This window comes from Lissotriton vulgaris, chromosome 3_1 (genome assembly GCF_964263255.1).
Source record: "Lissotriton vulgaris chromosome 3_1, aLisVul1.2, whole genome shotgun sequence".
Taxonomy (NCBI): domain Eukaryota; kingdom Metazoa; phylum Chordata; class Amphibia; order Caudata; family Salamandridae; genus Lissotriton; species Lissotriton vulgaris.
Window position 1 is genome coordinate 60638394 of NC_141689.1, and position 19028 is coordinate 60657421.

General features: G+C 44.5%; 1 protein-coding gene across 1 annotated transcript in view; it reads left to right on the top strand.

Moving 5' to 3' along the window:
• The first annotated feature begins 606 nt into the window (after positions 1-606).
• Positions 607-19028, top strand: part of LOC147725949 (uncharacterized) — a 75951-nt gene continuing 57529 nt past the window's right edge. The window contains exon 1 of the mRNA XM_086960075.1: positions 607-725. Within this exon, the coding sequence (XP_086816201.1) occupies positions 713-725 (13 nt within the window). The 5' untranslated portion in view covers positions 607-712. The remainder of the gene's footprint in view (positions 726-19028) is intronic.

Below are 19028 nucleotides of genomic sequence, written 5' to 3' on the forward strand. Positions count from 1 at the left end.
TTTTTTCGTCAGTGCCCGGGCCAAATTGTGATCCCAATCCGACCCTGGGCACAGGGTCGACCGGCTTCGGCCATTGGCTGACTTTAGTGTGAGTGGTCAGGCTGCTCTTTACAAGGTGCACAGCCAACTACCAAGTAGTTTGCCTCAGTGCCGAGGGCCACTAGCGCTATGTATACTTTTGTAGACCAGAAAATATATTTGATTTTAGCCACAAAAAAAATTCTTTAAATTGTCGAGGGCCTGGGAACTCTCCTAAAAATAAAGTTTTACAAAAACTATGACAAAACAAGCATTGTTGAAATTAAAATGGTAGCAGCTAATGTCACTCTTGTTAACGTTGCCATGTTTTTTTTATCTTTGCCACATTTTGTTACCATGGCCCTGATTTACTAATTTTCAGGCCCATTCAGAGGCGCACTGGAAAGTGCTGCGAGCGACACCCAGTGGCGGAAGCTTACAGTCCTCAGTGACTTGGCTCATGTTAGGAGGATCTAACCACATGCGTCTGCCCCTGGGCTGTGGGCTGTTCAGCTCATGTTATTGACATTTTTAATAAATGGATTATTTGCACAGGCTCAGATAATTCTTCTTAAATGCAGCCTCCCCGGTCTAATCGGCACCTTTCCTCCTCCGTTGCCTCCTCTCGGTAACTGCCCTGCGCCTGCCTGGAAAGAAAGGTCTGAGAAAGAAGCCTGCCAGCTCCACGCGCAACATGGCAAGACAAGGTAAACCTATACATTCACCATCTCTTTTCTGATGTTTACTTCTTTTTCATGAAGCCTTGGAAATTAAAGTTCACTTTGTGTTGCATACTGCTTCATAATCCACTCGGTGCACGAAAGCTAACCAAAACATTGCCTATTAAATATCGGTTTTCCTAGGAAGTTGCAGGTTTTACTGATCGATTCCCCCTTCCTAACCCTAATAGAAAAAGCTACCAAGATTGATCGAAATCTGGCATTTTTACTATGGCTGATCTGCAGGGACATTTGTGCAAAAGGCAGTGGGGCAGATTTACAAGAAGGTGCTGCAGCGTGGAACTGCAAGCCCTTTGGTTGCGCCACGCTGCAGCACTTTCGGAGCACAGGAATGCGGCATATTTACAATGATATGTTGCATTCCTGTGCTCTCCCCTGCGCTGGTGCACAAACAGCTGCCATGCGCCGGTGCGGGCACCCTTGCACCATGGTGCAAGGGTGTCTGCGCCGTGGGGAGATGTTCCTTCTGCAGGAAGGGGGACCTTCTTGCAAGAAAACAATCACTACAGGCATTGTCCTCTTTCAATGTGTGCTGGATAATGCAGCACGCTTTGAAAGAGGAAAAAAACAAAGGAGAAATGAAAACATTTCTCCTTGTTGCGCCTCCCTACGCCTCCCCTGGGTAGACGTAGCATACTGACGCATTTCCAAGTTTATGATTCCTCGTAAATCTGGAAATGTGTCTGGTTCCATGGATGCTGAGTGGGAACACCCCCAGCAACAACCATGGAACTTCCCTTCAATGCAAAGTGCTGCGTGTGAAGGGGACGCATTTACAAGGACAGGAAAAGCCACGCATGGTGGATTTTCCTGTCCTTGTAAATATGGGGCAGGGCAATTTGCTACCTGTACGTCACAAAAAGTGACATACTGGCAGCGCAAGGGGCTTGCAAATCTGCCCCTTTTTTTGTAGTGAAACATATTTAGTGCACTCACAACGTGCAAGTCGCCGACACCTACGACCACAACCCGGATGTCCACTCCCCATATTCAGGAGCAACCACGAGCGAGAGTCTGACTCCCGTGGTGTGGTCAAACCACGACGGAGCCCTTTCATCCAATGAAAGATCAAAGCACGGCAGGGCAGTTACATGCACAAGGGAAATGGAGGCACAAAACCGCACAGCAAGTGGTCATTTCAAAATGCTGCAACATAGATAAATACAGCAGTGATTCAAGATCCAAATTCTCCATTACACATGCTCATAGCTGCCAAGTTTTGTGTTTATATATGTGTGACATTTTCATATTTTTAGTGCTGGCACTTATGAGTGACACTTCAGGACCTTATGCGTGACACTGAGTGACACATTTTAGCCTGTAGAACAAACAAGTAATTTAATTATCTGACATGACCCCATCTGCGGAATGTAATGACACACCATCGCATTTCTGCAGGTAACACTAAAACCAGGGGAGAATCCGTCAGCGGTATTTCCTTCACCGCTCTGCCTGCTCATATTTTAGAAGCAGCTTATTTTTCTCTGTTTAGAAAACATCTTAAAACTTGGCTCTTCTCTCTGTGGACTTCGCCTAAAGTGCTTCTCTTGTCTCTGTTGGGATTGTTGTCTTCTGGCAAGCGTTTTATTTATTTATAATAAAAAAAAAAAAAAAATGTCCTCATCTCACCAAAGACTCTGGCAGTTTTGACAAGTCGACTTACACTTAACTGGGTGCCACTCGACTCACTGCGTTTGTCTAGCCTACCACGGCCTTCCTCTTGATCCCGATGACTGGTGTAATCATTGGACGGATCCACAAAGCCAGATTTGTTAACAGTTTATCAAGCGCAGGCGGCGACCCCAGATTAACAGGGGAGACCAGATGTTATCAAGCGGTTCCTCTTGGTCTAAACTAGCCATGAGCAGTGCAGCTTTCAACCAGCTTTCTCTAGTGGGGGGAGCCGGATCCTTCCATCTGATACATATCTCCCTTCTAGCCAGGATCACAAGGTAGAGAAGCAAACCAATATGTGACTGTGGAAGCGACCTTTTTACATGATTATTTATACCAAAAATCGCCAGGTGGAGATCCATCTCTAAATGCGTTTGAAAAATGGCTGTCAAGGAGTCCCCCACATTTTTCCAAAATATGGCTAATTCTGCACATTCAAAAAACATATGGATGTCCTCCACCTTACTAATAGAACACCTCGGGCATACTGGAGCAGGAACAGGTGCAAATTTGGCTATTTTGGCAGGGTGTAGTAAAGCCTGTTTAATACGAAAAAGTGATTTTTCTTTAGCCTAGCAGGCTTAATATATTTATACAGTAGCTTAAGGGAGATTTAAAAAAGCTTTCTATATCCTGAACAAGGGGGGACCTCGTGATCTTCTGCTTCAAGAAGGCTTAAATACCACAATGATATTTCTTTTTTTCCTTGGGCGTGCATCTTGGAATAATGTATATATACACTTACCTTCTGCTCTCGCGCTGCGCCTCTACTCCCGGCAATGTAGTTCCATGAGCACAGACTCCCAGCTCACCACCCAGTCCCAGATCTTCTCTCATGCTATTACTCCCAGCATGAGAGAAGCACAGGGATTGGGTGAAGCGGGCGGTTTCACGTTCCCCCAAGGACTGGGAGACGGGGCTCCTGAGCCCTGCAGATATCTCCAATGAATAGCCCGGAGATATCCAAGTGCGCATGTCGGTTTGGCCAGCCGAATACGGCCAGCCAGTTTCAGTGCCCACTACTCCTCCTCCCCCTGCTGGTGTCTCTGCAACCTGGCCCCGCACACGCCCCAGAGTCGTGAACTCGGCAAATTCGGCCAAGTCAATGAAAAATAAAATGATAATAAAAGTGTTTTAATATTGTTTTATTTGTCATGTTCTGCCTTTAACAGTGGGGGGACGCTCCTCCACCTTATCGGAGTAGCCGCCACTGCATTTCATACTATCCCAATGGTGATGGAAACTCCACTGGTGGATTTTCTCCAGGAGTTAGCACTTCATCCAGAAATCAGACGAGTCTCCAATGCCACTCGCCTCTGAATCAGGCTGGGCTGCAGGGCAGCCGAGATACTGCTTCGTACAGAAGAGCTGCACTTCCTTTGCTGTTACAGACCAGGAAACCAGTGACGCACTCCACTGCTCACAACGCCTTCTTTCTGACAGATATTCTTCTTGATTTGTTGTCTTCCTCTTCTCCATTTTGATTTCCACCATTTTTCCTTTTATCCTTTTATCTCTCTCTTATGTCTCTCTCGTCTCTCATCCTACCTTTCCTCTCTTTATGACCCCTCTCTTGAGACTTCCCCTTCAACCTACAATCTTACTCCATCTTTGCGACTCTAATTTTACTTTCCTTTGTCTCCTTTGTCTTCTTTTCACTCTACGTTCTCACCCCTCCTCTTCTCATCTTTTCTATTCAGCCTCCTTCTCTACTATCCCTCCATCTCCTTCTTTGGTCTCTCGTCTCTCCCCTCTTTTAGTTCCTAAAAAGACTAATAACTCAGGCTCCCTGAGGTTAAACTGTAATCCACCAGGAATGATAAGTATATTGATAATTAAACCTGTGATTAGTGGGAAACCTGAAAATAGAAGTTGGACAAGGTAAAGTGCCAATGTGACCCTGGACTGGCTTCAAGTGTCAGGACAAGAACATTCACATTTCAGAGGTAATTACCCATTGAGTGTTCTCGCAGCACCTTAATTTGCACAATATAATACTCATCATTCAAACAACAATGCTTTTATGTTTTCAGGTACCCGGATAAACAATATTTAAACATTCCCAATAAAGGTTGATTTAAAAAAAGGCCACGTCACACTGACAATCCAAAAAACTGTGTTATAAAATGCATTATGAAGGGACCCCTCCTTCACAAAAACAACCCTCGCACCATCCCTGGGGTGACACAACCCTTGCACCATCCCTGGGTGACACAACCCTCGCACCATCCCTGGATGACACAACCCTCGCACCATCCCTGGATGACACAACCCTCGCACCATCCCTGGATGACACAACCCTCGCACCATCCCTGGATGACACAACCCTCACACCATCCCTGGGTGGCACAACCCTCGCACCATCCCTGGATGACACAACCCTCACACCATCCCTGGGTGGCACAACCCTCGCACCATCCCTGGATGACACAACCCTCGCACCATCCCTGGGTGGCACAACCCTCGCACCATCCCTGGATGACACAACCCTCGCACCATCCCTGAATGACACAACCCTCGCACCATCCCTGGATGACACAACCCTCGCACCATCCCTGGATGACACAACCCTCACACCATCCCTGGGTGGCACAACCCTCGCACCATCCCTGGATGACACAACCCTCGCACCATCCCTGGATGACACAACCCTCGCACCATCGCTGGATGACACAACCCTCACACCATCCCTGGGTGGCACAACCCTCGCACCATCCCTGGATGACACAACCCTCGCACCATCCCTGGATGACACAACCCTCACACCATCCCTGGGTGGCACAACCCTCGCACCATCCCTGGATGGCACAACCCTCGCACCATCCCTGGATGACACAACCCTCGCACCATCCCTGGATGACACAACCCTCGCACCATCCCTGGATGACACAACCCTCGCACCATCCCTGGATGACACAACCCTCACACCATCTCTGGGTGGCACAACCCTCGCACCATCCCTGGATGACACAACCCTCGCACCATCTCTGGGTGGCACAGGGTTTTGACGCGTTCCCAGATTTACCGTTCTTGTAAATCTGAGAATGTGCCAAAAACGGTGGGTGTTGAGTGGGAAAACCCACAGCAACGCCCATGGCATGCCTCCCAGGGGCAGTGTGAGGCAACGCAGCGACTTGCACTGCGTTGCCTTGCACCATATCTACAACGCCTTGAAAAGCCACGCAGTGTGGCCTTCCTTGGCCTCGTAGATATGGGTCTGCACTGGGCGCCGCAGGAACTGCAAAAAATGTGTTGTTCCAGCAGCTCACTGGGCTTGTAAATAAACCCCTAATGGCCTCATGTACTATATTGTGGTGTAGGGCAGCACCACCACCCTTCCTGCTGCGCCATCTTACATCAAAAGAAAAGGGCAGAACGCTCAATAGAACGCTCCGTATCTATGAGATGCGGAGCGTTCCTGTCCTCTTCCACAGCGCTGGTAACAAAATGACTGCCATGTGCCAACGCAGGTACCCTTGCACCATGGTACAAGCGTGTGTGCTATGAAATCAGATTCTTTTTGTGGGGAGGGGGCACCTTCCCTCACACCCTTACTCCACCCCTGGGGAGAAGTAAGCTTTTGACGCATTCCCAGGCATGCTGCTTGTTGTAAATCTGAGAATGCGTCAAAACCCATGGGGGTTACATGGAACACTCACCGTAACGCCTCCCCATTACAAAATATATCTATGCAGCCATGCAAAGACACTCAGGGTGGCTTTACTTGGCCTCGTAGATATGGGTAAGCCCCGTGCACCGCTAGAACGTCATAAAAAGTGACGTTCCGGCGGCGCACTGGGCTTGTAAATAAGCCCCTCAGTGTTCTTGGGTGCTACAACGATACAACACGTGCCTCTCGCTTGTATTGCAACCAGGCAGCTTTTTTTTTCAAACGTTCTGTGATTCTGGGCCAATTTTAATCTCCTGAGCCTAAAAATGAAGGTTTCCGCCTGTAACGCAACTGGTGCTCGTGTAAAGCGCTCTGATACCTTTGGGTGGAGATTGCGCTATATAAAACTGCAACAACAACAAAATCGCTCTGGATCCCAAGTAAATGATAAAAGAAAGGCTGTTAGCATTAGTCCCGGCAAGGCTAAGATCAGCAAGGCAACTTACTGTGGGCTCCAGGGAGTGCAGAATTCGAAGCACCCACCAACCGAGCACGAAGGATCCCCCTTTACAAAACACATTGGGCTGATCCCATTCAACACAGAATTCATCGTATTCTGAAACTGACTGCATTGCACAACTGCCCGCCCTCCACCCAGGGTCGGACTGGGAACCAAAACCGCCCTGGCAACCTGCTCGGTCGGGCCCCCTTGGAGGGAGGGGGATGCAGCCGAGCTGTTTGCTTGGGCCGGTTTCGGCTGATTTTGTTACAGTGGGCCGATATTGCCGACCCCTGGAAACAAAAACGGCCCCCAGGGGCCTAAAACTGGCCCTCCCACTGGGAAAACGCCCGGTGCCCGCACGGCCAGTCCAGCCGTGCCTCCACCCCCAACTAGGAGGCCCATTAGGTGGGAAAGAGGCTGCCCAGGGCTTCCCCTTCGGAGCACAGCGCAAAAAAGGCACTGCCCAGGTTTGCCAACTAGCGATCCTTCGCTGCAAATTTTCTTTGCGCATTCCACATCCTCCAGCCCCCTCTGCTGGCTCTGTGTGGTACTGTACCATGTGGTACAATGTGGTGTTACTAATAAAAGTTACATTTCGTGCAAGTACTACAACTATCCACTCAGGGAAAAAGCCCGTTGGGCTAAAAGTGCTACAGCCCCTCCGTTGTGTGTCTTGGCCCTAGCTGCTGTAGCTTCCATGACACACTCAAATCTTTATCCGATCTATACTGGACTGGACTGCAATGGAGATATGGGCCTAAATGACAGCCCCATAATATGTGGAAAGTATTTGAAGTGCATTTAAAACATTGTGGGAACTATGATCCCCAGTGTAATGTCCCTGTGGACAGTGACACAAAATATTCTGCAACTGTTTTGCGGCTCTTTCGTCTTCAGGCAAAAGATACAGCATACCTTAATTTAAAAAGAAATATCAAAATAATCTGTGAATAAATGCATTCTTTTAGGCTATGAAAGCTGGCTTTGGTAATAGAGTCACTGCAGATGTCTGTGTGTGTAACCAGACAGCCACATAACTGAATCCTGGTTTGGGCATGCTAGTATAGTGATCTGCAGTCAGGGCACGAGTCGAGGGTACACACAGGTACACAGCATCCACCCGCTATTTTCACAGGGTGGACACCGTCCCCCCTCCCAAGAAGTTGGGCCCCACACAAATATGTTGGTGTCCCTGGGTAATTTTCAGACACCGGGACAGGTTCAGCAGCGCCTGCACGTTGCCTGCTTTCCATTCCCAGCAGCGATGTGCAGGCAGCGAGGGGTCTTTTTCTCCACCTCCAGCTGGGCCAAAGTTAAGGGGCCATCAGGCCTCCTTTAGTTTGTATATCCTGACTGGAGGTGCCCTGGAACCTCACACTTAAATGTAAATGCGACACAGGGGAAACAAAGGCACACAGCTTGTTATCTCTTCGCAGATACTTAAGAGAGGCAGTTTTGCCTTTCTTCAGTCCCTGGATATAAGAGATGCATGCACCGTAAGAATGTCAGGTGTGTTTGTCTGTCCCAGTATTTACACAAATAACAATTCCAATAGCACAATTTAATTTCTTTTATATCGCTACATAGCACAATGCAGGGTGTCAGAGCTCTTTACATGAGATACACATTATAGATTGACAATAAATCATGTACATTTGTTAGTCAATGTACAATATGAGTTACACGAGACAGTGAGGGTTACAAGGTGTAGGAGTCACATGTCCTTCATACCTCACTGTAGTCTATTAGAAGGATTACAATTTATGAACTGCAGGTAACAAAAGTATCTCTGTGTTAAAAGCAGTAACCCACTTTACTACCTACATAAAATTAAAATCTGTCATCTGTATGTTACTGATGTGCTTTGCAGAAGACAAATTAACCAGCTATGCTACTTTGATTTAAGCCTGGGACTTCACAAAACACAGATATCTCTAACAAACGCGTTTACCCCCAGAGTTATCTCAACATTATTACTATTCCCTGAAATTTACTGGGCACCTTTAAAGCAAATGCCTTAACCCAATCACATATTTTAAAATGCAGACATTGCAACCAATAAAGGAGAATTGATCTACTGCCATGCTTTTCCTTGTTACCAATTTCTTTGTGCTAGGGTTAAAAAATATATAAATATATTAGTTGAGGCCCAGATTTTGCATCTGTGTTGCGCCACTTTATTTGCACAACCCCAACGCCAGAGCTCGTAATGTGCTGAAATGTATTAATTATATACCTGATAAACATGTATGAGGTCTTAATATCTGATGTCACTTCTTGTGATGTCACATCCAGTGAGGTACAATATCACGCGTTGTGACATTATGCGTTGTGATGCCACGCGTCATGATTTCACTTTCATACAGCCTAACCTGGTTAGTTCCCACCCACTTCTTTTTTTAGGACTTGTGCCCTGTCTGTATTTATAGCGCTCCGCTGTCCCAGCCTGCGACTGAAAGCGCTGGGAATATGCAAGATTCTGTATATATATATATATCGCACACAGTATAAGAAAGGCTGCTGCAAAATGTGCAGAGATTATGAGGCAAATTTACTCACTGTTCATGTAATGTAGCGAGCAACCAAAGTTGTGCTGTGTTGCGTGAAAAGTAGAGATAAGAACAGCACAACATCTAATAAATTATGGCGAATATCGCCATATCTACATAGATTTGGCGCATTTTTCTTCTCTCATTGTGTTTCCACACTTTACGCTAACATGAGCCAACACACACACTGGCCCTTGAACAAGGGTGTCTGTGTTCTGGCAAGCATAGGCTTTGCACAAGGAAGGTACTCTTCCACTGAAAGATATTCAGCTTAGACATAGTTTAACACTTTTCACACTTTATATATGTGTTGTACAGTGCAGCATGTATGTAAAGTGGGAAGAACTTGGAGAAAAAAAAACATTTCACCAAGTCAAAGCCAGCCTCAAAATTGTGTAATTCTCCTGTGCAAAGCCCTGTCCACAAATTTTAATATAGGCCTTTGTGTTACAAACAATGGGTGAGTGCATGAGAACGCCCATGTATCACCCATGCTAGGCCGCCTTGACGCAAAGCAGCACTGCACTACTGGTGTTACTTTATGCCTACTTTCCAGTGCAAATAAAGTTCTACACTAGAAAGTAAATTCCAAATCAATTGTTTTTATTGGCTTTCAGCACTTTTATGACGCCAACCCAGAGCAAATTGTTAGTAAATCTGCCTAATGTGTTTAAAATAAAAAGCAAGTGTGTTAAAAAGTATATATTTTTAATAATACACAGACTGTACCCTGCACAAACCTTTTTTAATTCGTTTCCATTAGAAGGATGCACTCAAGAACGCAGCTGATGATACCCTCCATTAGATCTCAGAAACAATACACCTTTGTCACCATGAAGCCTCAGATGACTCCATCAATTAAAGCCATATACTGCCTCCTAAGTACCCTTTAGATTAACTGATTACCCATCTGTACATTTCTTTCAGGTTGCTAGCACCAGGGCAAGTAGATTTGATTCTTCTTTTCCTGCATGGCTCTCACGTTGCTTCATAGAACAGGAGACCGATGCCCCCACACCTTTGCTTTCAGTCGGGGGCACCTGAAGGTGGTATTCGTTCTGCAATAGTGGTGGGGTTTTCTTTTACAAAAAAAAGTATGGAAACTGATTGCAAACATCATATAAGATTGGGAAAGAGGTTCCCAATAGATTCCGCCCACTTCATCCAATGAGTTCACCCGAAATCCTACTGGTAGAGGAGGAGTTGTTTGATGTCATGCCTCTCATGGCTCATGGTGTTGCATTCTCTCTGTCTACTCAGCCTACCTACAAGATGCCCATAAAAGGCATGGACCCTAACTGGAATCTGAAGAGCAGAATTCCCATGTGGAAACCCTTTCCACACAATTATTTAAGGTCCAGTGTTCCAGCTCCCAGATTTACTGGGTGGAGGAACAGCAAATCCAGGTTTACTAACAGGAAAATGCAGCAGCTACAAGCACTGTCAGAAAAGGATGCATTGTAGTGAGGGCCCTTTTTATGCCTTCTTCCCAAACCTCAGACAAGGCACAAGGTGCTCTCCTGCCAGCCAGCATTCTCCAATCCTTCCTGCACCCTGCACGCTTTTACCACTAGCTGGAGGCAGTTGGTAAATATGTGCATTAAACCCAACTGAAAAGGAGATACAATGTGCAATACTTATAGATAAGTTTGGGTCCTAATAGTAGTTTCCTATTCTGTTGGGTTTAACTTGCATGATATGGGTGGGTTGTTACCGCCCAGAACTGATAATTACTGACACAGAGTTTGCAGACCATAGTGCATTCCAACTTGTAATTGGGACTATGTTGGTACTTAAATTGCCTGGGATGGATCATCAGTGTTAAAAGGCCTAGTTATCACATCCCACCACATCTACAAATACATAGTAGGATAATCCATCACATGTTAACTTCAACAAAAAGACAGAGAATGTCAATCATATCTTGCGTGTAGTGTTTCAGAATTTTTAGTGGGTGCCGTCAGGCACTATACACATGGCAGGTGCTACATTTGAGAAGAAATTGATCAAAAATGAGGAGTTGTGGCTATTTTCCTTGGAGATAGCGCTTTCTCATCTGAGGAAATCCTCAGGTGACGGGTGCCTGACCTATAGGTAAACTGGGAGATAGCTCAGCTATGGGAATCCTCAACATATCATGTATGTCTAATGAGAGGCATACCACTACCCCCTAAAGAACACACCTCCATGAGCAGTTTCTCAGGCTACATGGTAAGACAGATGTAGAATTTGCTTTAAAGTATGGTTTGTGCATTTTTTTACCAGGATGAGTTGAGTTGATAACAAAGTTTATTTAGACAATATTCTATAAACCATACATAGAGCAATGGATTACACATAGTGATAAAAGATATTTAAAACCACAATTCATTTTACACATTTACAACACTTGTAAAACCATAGCATAAAATTGGGAAACACTGTACTTTTTAATCTCTCCCGCCCTCCTTTGTTACCTCCGTTATATATTCGCTTGTTGCTTTCAGAAATTTCCCCAATGCAATTGTAATATCCAAAAAAGTCATTTCTGTAAGGAGGTCAATGGCATCTGCACGGGAGGTCACCTCATATTTTATAAAAATTGGACGTAAAAAGGCTTTCCGAATTGCTAAAATCCATGTACAATCAAACAGTATATGTAAAATATCATTTCTTACTCCTAGGCCACATTTACAGGTTCCGTCCGGGTGGATCAGACCATTCTTATTTTTCTTTCAATCTTCCATGGATTTAGGCCCACCCGAACCTTCAAGATTTCCTGTATTAGCCATCTATTGGGCAGTAAATCCAAATATGGGAATCAGACCTCCTTTTCCCATTCATTCTTTACCCAATTCCCTGATTTTTTTAACCTCAGATAGTCCATGTCTTGTGATCTGGAAAATTCAAGCCCTTTGTCTCTAAGCATTTTTTTAGTGCAGACTATATTCCACATGGTGGAGAGAGGCTCAATTTCAAGCGCGCGGCTACAGTCTGGAGAGTTTTCTTCACATCTCGCGCCCAGTGTAAGCTGCTCGCTTGAATTTCCTCTCTACACCAAATCGATACCTTCTCTTCACCATCAGACTCCTTTCGGTTCCAAAATCTTATTAAGGACGTTTGAGTCTTTACATCCCATGATGTCAATCCCACCTCCATTCTGATAGCTTGTATCATGGAGCTATTTGGTAAGGCCAACAACATTTTCAAAATGTTACCTTCTTCCCTGTCCCACCCTCTTTTACCACTCAGGTAAAGCACCTCTGCACCATAAAGTACTTGTGGGGGGATCATCACTTCAAATGCCTTTAAAAGCGGTCTGTGTGACATGTCAACGTAATCTTTATTAAGTTTTTTCAGACCACAGACCGAGGAATAAGCCTTAGCCGTTTGTGCCTCCATTTGGGTATTCCACTTTAGTGTGCTATTAAACCAGAGGCCTAAATATTTGTATTCACCTACTACGTCTAGTTTATCCTGTCCTAAACACCAATTAAAATTATTTACCCTCTTTCCAAAGCATAGGATCTTAGTTTTTTCCATATTTACAGTTAAAAACTTTTTATCACAATATTCTTTAAAAACATTTAATTTCCTTTGGAGGCCCATTTCGGTTTGATCCAAGATCACAAGGTCATCGGCATATAAAAGGCATGACACTTTATTGCAATTCATTCGTGGACTCGCACTTCTTTCAACTTCCAAGGCAGCGGGGAGATCTGCCAAGAAAATTGAAAAAAGCAAGGGTGCCAGAACGCACCCTTGTCTCAAACCGTTCCTTACTGGGATTTTTTGTGTTAGTGAGCCCTTTGTGTCTGTAATGACCTGGGCCCAATTGCCACTATGTAAGTCTTTTAAGATGTTTAATATACCCTGTGGCATTCCATAATTTTGTAATACTTCACAGAGACTACTTCGGTCCACTGTGTCGAACGCCGCCCGGAAATCGACGAAACAGCAAAATAATTTGCCATTTTGTTCCATCGATTTCCTAGCCAATGCCCACAGTGCAAAACAATGATCTATCGTCGAGTGGCCTTCTTTGAAGCCACCTTGTTCGACGGGGACGATAGACCTATGTTCCACCTAAACTTTTAGCTTTCCTAGGATTATTTTAGAAAAATTTTTTTCACCTATATCCAATACGTTTATTAGCCTATAATTCTTCGGGGCATATACATCCCCTTTTCACATGTAGTGGTCTTATTATTTCTCCCTTCCAGTTTGGAGGCATAATCCCTTGGTCTAAAATTAAGGCAAACATTTTCGCAAAGAATTCCGTCCACCAGGTCTGGTTTGAGTTTAGTATTAGGGCTGGTAAATTATCTGGGCCTGCAGCTCTAGTTAGATTTAATGTCCTTATTATCTTATGGACATTTATTATTGAGCATTCTTGTTTTAGGTCCTCTACTAGGCCTTTCCAATCCCCTGGTACCTCATTTCCAGTCCCCCTCCCAGGGGCGTATAATTGCTCTATGTATTCTGCCCATGCCTCTTCTTCCACTACGCAAGACATAGGAACAACCGAAAGTCCCGTTGCTGACTGGATTAGCTTCCAGAACTGCTGTGTGTTCTTGGTTTCGATTGCTTCTAATAGCTTGCTCCAACACATTTCGTTATAGGATCTTTTAGCATTGCGAATTAGGGCAATATAATCTCTTTTTATTTTTACTAGGTTATCTGCCCTCGATTTCTCAAATTTTTTCCGTAGGCTACGTTCTTCTCTCCTAACTTCTTTTTTCTTTAGTAAGCAGTCCTGGTTAATCCAAGATCCTTGCTTTGCTTGTGCCCTTCCATTGTTCTTATTGGGGCATTCACCATGCCTTAATTCTACACTTATGCTTTTCACTACTTGAGTTATTTTCTCCACGTACCAACATAAATTTTGGCCGCACAAGTGACCTAGTTGCAGCTTATGTTGCAGACTAGTTAGCCTCTCGATATATTTTTCTGTTAACCGAGTGGCTATCCGCTTAGGATAATCCATCTCTTGGGGCATAACTCTATCGCATACTATATGTTGGGCACTTACAAGCTCTAATTTTAACATTTTGTGATCGCTGCAATCCGCGGGGTCAATCCTAAAATCTTTTACCAACTCAAAATTCCAAGCCAACATAAAAAAAAAATCTATCGGGCAATTTTGTGACCCATATTTAAATGTTTTCTTCGCCGGGCAGTCCTGAGTTGTCCTTCCATTTAGACAAAATAAACTTTTTGTTGCCAAAAAATTGCCCAAGTTGGCCGCGTTAGGTGGTATTTTATTTTCCAGAAATACGGCTTTTTTTACTTCACATGCCTCTAGGATTTCTGTATACAACTGATCTGACAATTTTGGGTTTAGTTTATGGTTAAAATCTCCCAATAACAACATCAAGTCATTTCCATACTTATCACATAGTGTATCCATATCATTCTTAAAATATGACAATTCGACTCCATATTCTTTCCGTGAACTCCACTGTATATACACATTTAGAATCAACATATTTTCATATTTTTTATCAATAATTGATGTTTGAATTCTACAAGCCAAGAGCCACTTGGATGTCACGGGTATCTGAAGGGCCGTACGTAATAAACAAGTTGAGATCAAAGTCAGCAAGCCACCGGCTGGGCGGCCCGAAGTAGATTTTTCTGCTGGGCGATAAATTTGTTTAAACCCTTCCACAACCGGGGGTTCACCACAGAGCCAGGTCTCTTGTATACAAATAATTTCACACTTTTTTGCGAGATCATTCAAAGCTTCCCGTTTTATTTGGGTACCCATCCCATTTATGTTCCAAGAGACCATGCATGTGCTCCGTGGCTGCCCCTTAACCTATTCTACATCACTTAGGTGGTCATAGATTACATATTTCTCCCTATAACTTTGTGAGGGGCCTGCCGGACTTTCAATATTGCTCCAATTTTTCCAAGACTCCACTATGTCTGTTTACCAGGATGGTGCCAGAGCACCAGCACTCCTCATGTGCAGGCTTGGCATAGCTGGGTACTGCCTCTTTAAACTAATGTAGCTTGCCAGCAAAATGCTTGTGAAACCATATTCTGCTGCCAAACTAAGCCTAGGTACTTTTAAAGCAGCATAACTTTGATATTCGGTGTAATATGTTACCAGAACAAAACCGCTGCACAATTAAAACACTACTTTGCGCACTGCTTGTTCCTGTGTTACCATAAAAAACTGGTAGCCATGTGGTCTACTTGATTTACCTATTGTGGGCCATTCAAGGTTGTCTTTTCTTCCAAACAAACACAAGGAGATGATGGACGGAGCGCTGAAACTTTTCAGACATTCACCCCCAGTCACAGATCTGGGTTGAATCCATCATCGTTCCTTAGCTCACTTCGCCACCTCAGTTCAGTCCCAGCTATATGCAAATCAGTCTTGACCCTGTGCCTCATGGGAACAGTCCAGCCTGAACAGCCAAGCCAGTTCTTCCCTGAACCGGAAACAAGCTTCCTGGGACTGGTTTCTGGATAAAACCCCTAATCAGCCAGGCTAGCTGGAATCTAGTGGTAAAGTGAGCAAGGGACCCACATCTGGGCATACCCTACCAACTTAGAGAGAACAAAGCAAACGCAAGGAGATGATGGACGGAGCGCTGAAACTTTTCAGACACTCACTTCGCCACCCAATTGCAGACCCAGCCATATGCAAATCAGTCTTGACCCTGTGCCTCATGGGAACAGTCCAGCCCAAACTGTCAAGCCAGGTCTTCCCTGAACCGGAAACAAGCATCCTGGGATCGGTTTCGGGGTAAGGCAGGGCTGATTGCTATAATGAATATATACTTTATGGACAACCATTATAGAGAATATGAATAGGGTCAATCTTTTCAAAATAATTTTGAAGAACTTTGTAATAAATGTTACATTTTATGATGCTCATTGCCTCTGAACAATATTGATGGTTAGTGGGTTTCACACTTTGCACTAGGGCTTTAGAACAAAATTAGAACATTAGTTTAAGTGGCACGATTTCTGTTTCTGTTGGAATTACCTCTGTTGGACGTTACCCATCTGCCAAACTTTCTATATGTTCTGGAGCTTGAAGGAAGACATTGAAAATTGGCATAAAGGGTTGAAATATCTTTGCAAAAATTGGCTCTAAAGTGTTTTGGATTGAAATTTATGAAAGATGCTTTTAGGTTGTTTTACTCAGGCCCCTTTTTTTATAGACCTCTTTCTGTAGCCTATAATCATTGCCAAATCCACTAAAACAAGTTTGTTATAATCCGACCACATTTGATCAATATATTTAAAATGCACAATTTACCTTTCTATTTTCTTGCATTGGCTCCAAGGATAGCTCCGCCCCATTGCTTCAAATGTTTGCCCAGCCTCCATTGGTTGACTTGTTGGTCCCTCCAAAGTTCAGGTCTAGTTGCGACCCTGTATCTACTAGTACAGTATATTAATGTAAGGCAGAAACAATTCGCCGCGAATATGGTCTGCAGGGATTCACCGGGCACAGGCATTGAGGATAAAAAACAAAGCTTCCTACCCAGGCTTTCTAGAGATGCCGGGAATTGCCACCCAGGAATTCGTACACATACAAAATTGCACCAACCAGGGTACCACCTTCATTATGTCTGCACTCCCCTAATCCTCTCAGACTCACCCTGTGATATTTGCCACATGGGGCCACCTGACCAAACAGAACAAAATAGGAAGCTTCGTGTCCCATGATGCTTTAAAGCCTCCAAGGTGTGGATGATGTAACCATCTGAATGCGGGGCGCTTGAATTTGAGATGCCTCCTGACAACTGGCTGAAGCGGGCAAGTAACTACCCTTCCCTCCCTGCCTTCACGAATACTTGTGCATGTTGGCAAATCGGAGTTTGGTCCAGAAACCCCCGAGTTCTTCAGGGCCCATGTATTGATAGGTTACCTATAGAGCTGAAAGAAGCAAAACAAGCATTGGTAAATGCATTAGGTCTCGTCTTGTGATTATTATTGAGCTGCTTGTGTTGTAAGTTGAAGTTTGCTGAGTAGTTGCACAATTTACGTTACTGAAAGTCTGTTAAGGTGTTATATCTTGTTTATGTACAAAAAGGCCATATATTGTGCTGGTACTAGTGGTATTGTGTGGGTAATTAATGGTAACATTTTGAAAAACAAAACTGAAGAAGGAATTACTAAAATTAATTAATGTAATAGCAATAATATGTGTTTAGAGGAGTACGTTAAATATAGCATTATGTGGTGTTTAGAGGAATTCTGACATATTTTGGCCTAGTTGCTGCTAGATAACTGCACTTGTGGTTACCTGTTTATAAATAAAATATAGCAATATTGGGTATTTAGTGGGGTGCCTGAAGCTTTTGGTCTACTGGAAAAAATCAAAGGTTACAGGGATGTTATAGTTAGGTAATAGAATCTTTAAAAAAAAACCTTCTAACTATAATGTCCCTGAAAACTTAATTTTTATATGAATTTAGAAGTTTAAAAACAATATATATTTCCTAACTGTAACCCGTAATCTTTAAAAGTGTGAGTGGCTGTGTAGGTTGGTGAGTGGGTGTGTGAGTGGCTGCCTGGGAGGGCATCTGCCAAGCCAGCCCTGCGAGCGCTCCATTGGCTCCCTATTGAGAGGAGAGTGCAGTTTAAGGCCCTTGCCACCTGCCACCGTATTTTGAATGGCAAGGCACCTCTCCCGCTGCAAAGTCTTATAGCTTACTATGAGCCTACACGCAGCCTCCGGTCCTCGCAGACCGGGCTGCTAAAAGTACCCAGAATTTCTAAAGCTCGCATGGGAAGCAGATCCTTCAGATACCTTGCCCCCAAATGTTGGAACAATCTGCCGCTGGAACTTCGGCTTGAATCTTCCGAAACTCAGTTTAGGAAAAAACTTAAAACTTATCTGTTTCAGTAGGTAGCTTGGTTGGGAGTAGGGGGGACAGTTACTCCGCTTGCCATAGCGCGGGGACACGCCAGTGGCGTAACCAGGCGCTTAATAAATCTCCAATAATAATAATAATAATAATAATAATAATAATAATAGGTCTGTGACTAGGTATGTGAGGGGTTTTGTGTGTGTGAGTGGCTGAATGGGTCTGTGAGTGGCTGTGTAAGTGGCTGTATGTGGATGTGTGGGTATCTGAGAGGGTCTATGAGTTGGTGCATGAGTGTCTAAGTTGGAGTCTGAGTGAGTACACAAGTGTCTGTGTGGGTGTCTGAGTGGATGCCTGAGTGAGTGTCTAAGTTGGTCTGTGAGTGGGTGTGAGAGTGTCAGAGTCGGTTTGTGAGTGCCTCCATGAATGTGCGAGTCATCTGTGAGTGAGTGCATGGGTGTTTGATTGAGTCTGCGAGTGGGTGCGTGAGTGAGTCTCTCAGTTGGGGTGGGTGTGTGAGTCTCAGAGTGGGTTCAGGAGTTGATGCATGAGTCTCTTATTAGGTCTGTGAGTGGGTGTGAGAGAGGTTGAGTGGGTATGTTAGTGAGTGCATAAGTGCCTGAGTGGGGTTTTGAGTAGGTGTGAGAGTGTCAGAGTGGATCTATGAGTGGGGGTATGAGTGTCTGAGTGGGTCTTTCAGTGTGTGTGAGAGTGTCTGAGTAGGTCTGTGAGTGGGTGTGTGAGTGTCTGAGTGTGTCTATGAGTGGGTGTATCAGTGTCTGAGTGGGCCTATCAGTGGGTGTGTGAGTGCCTGAGTGTATGAGTGGGTGTCTGTGTGGGTGTATCAGTAGCTGTGTGAGCGACTAGGCCACAGGGAATCACACCTGCCCCTTTATCAAACAAGAGTCCACAATTTAGCACAAGAAATCTACTCAAGTGGAGTGATTTGTTCTGGTTAATTTTTAACAGCCACCTCATTGAGTAAATGTCCAGTGCGTAATATATCTATTTAATTGGCCACAAGGAAATCTCTCTAGTGACATTGTGTGCATTTCAGCAATGCAATTTCGGCACCAGGGACCCCATCCCCGTGGCCTCACCACATCTTTCTGGGTGCCC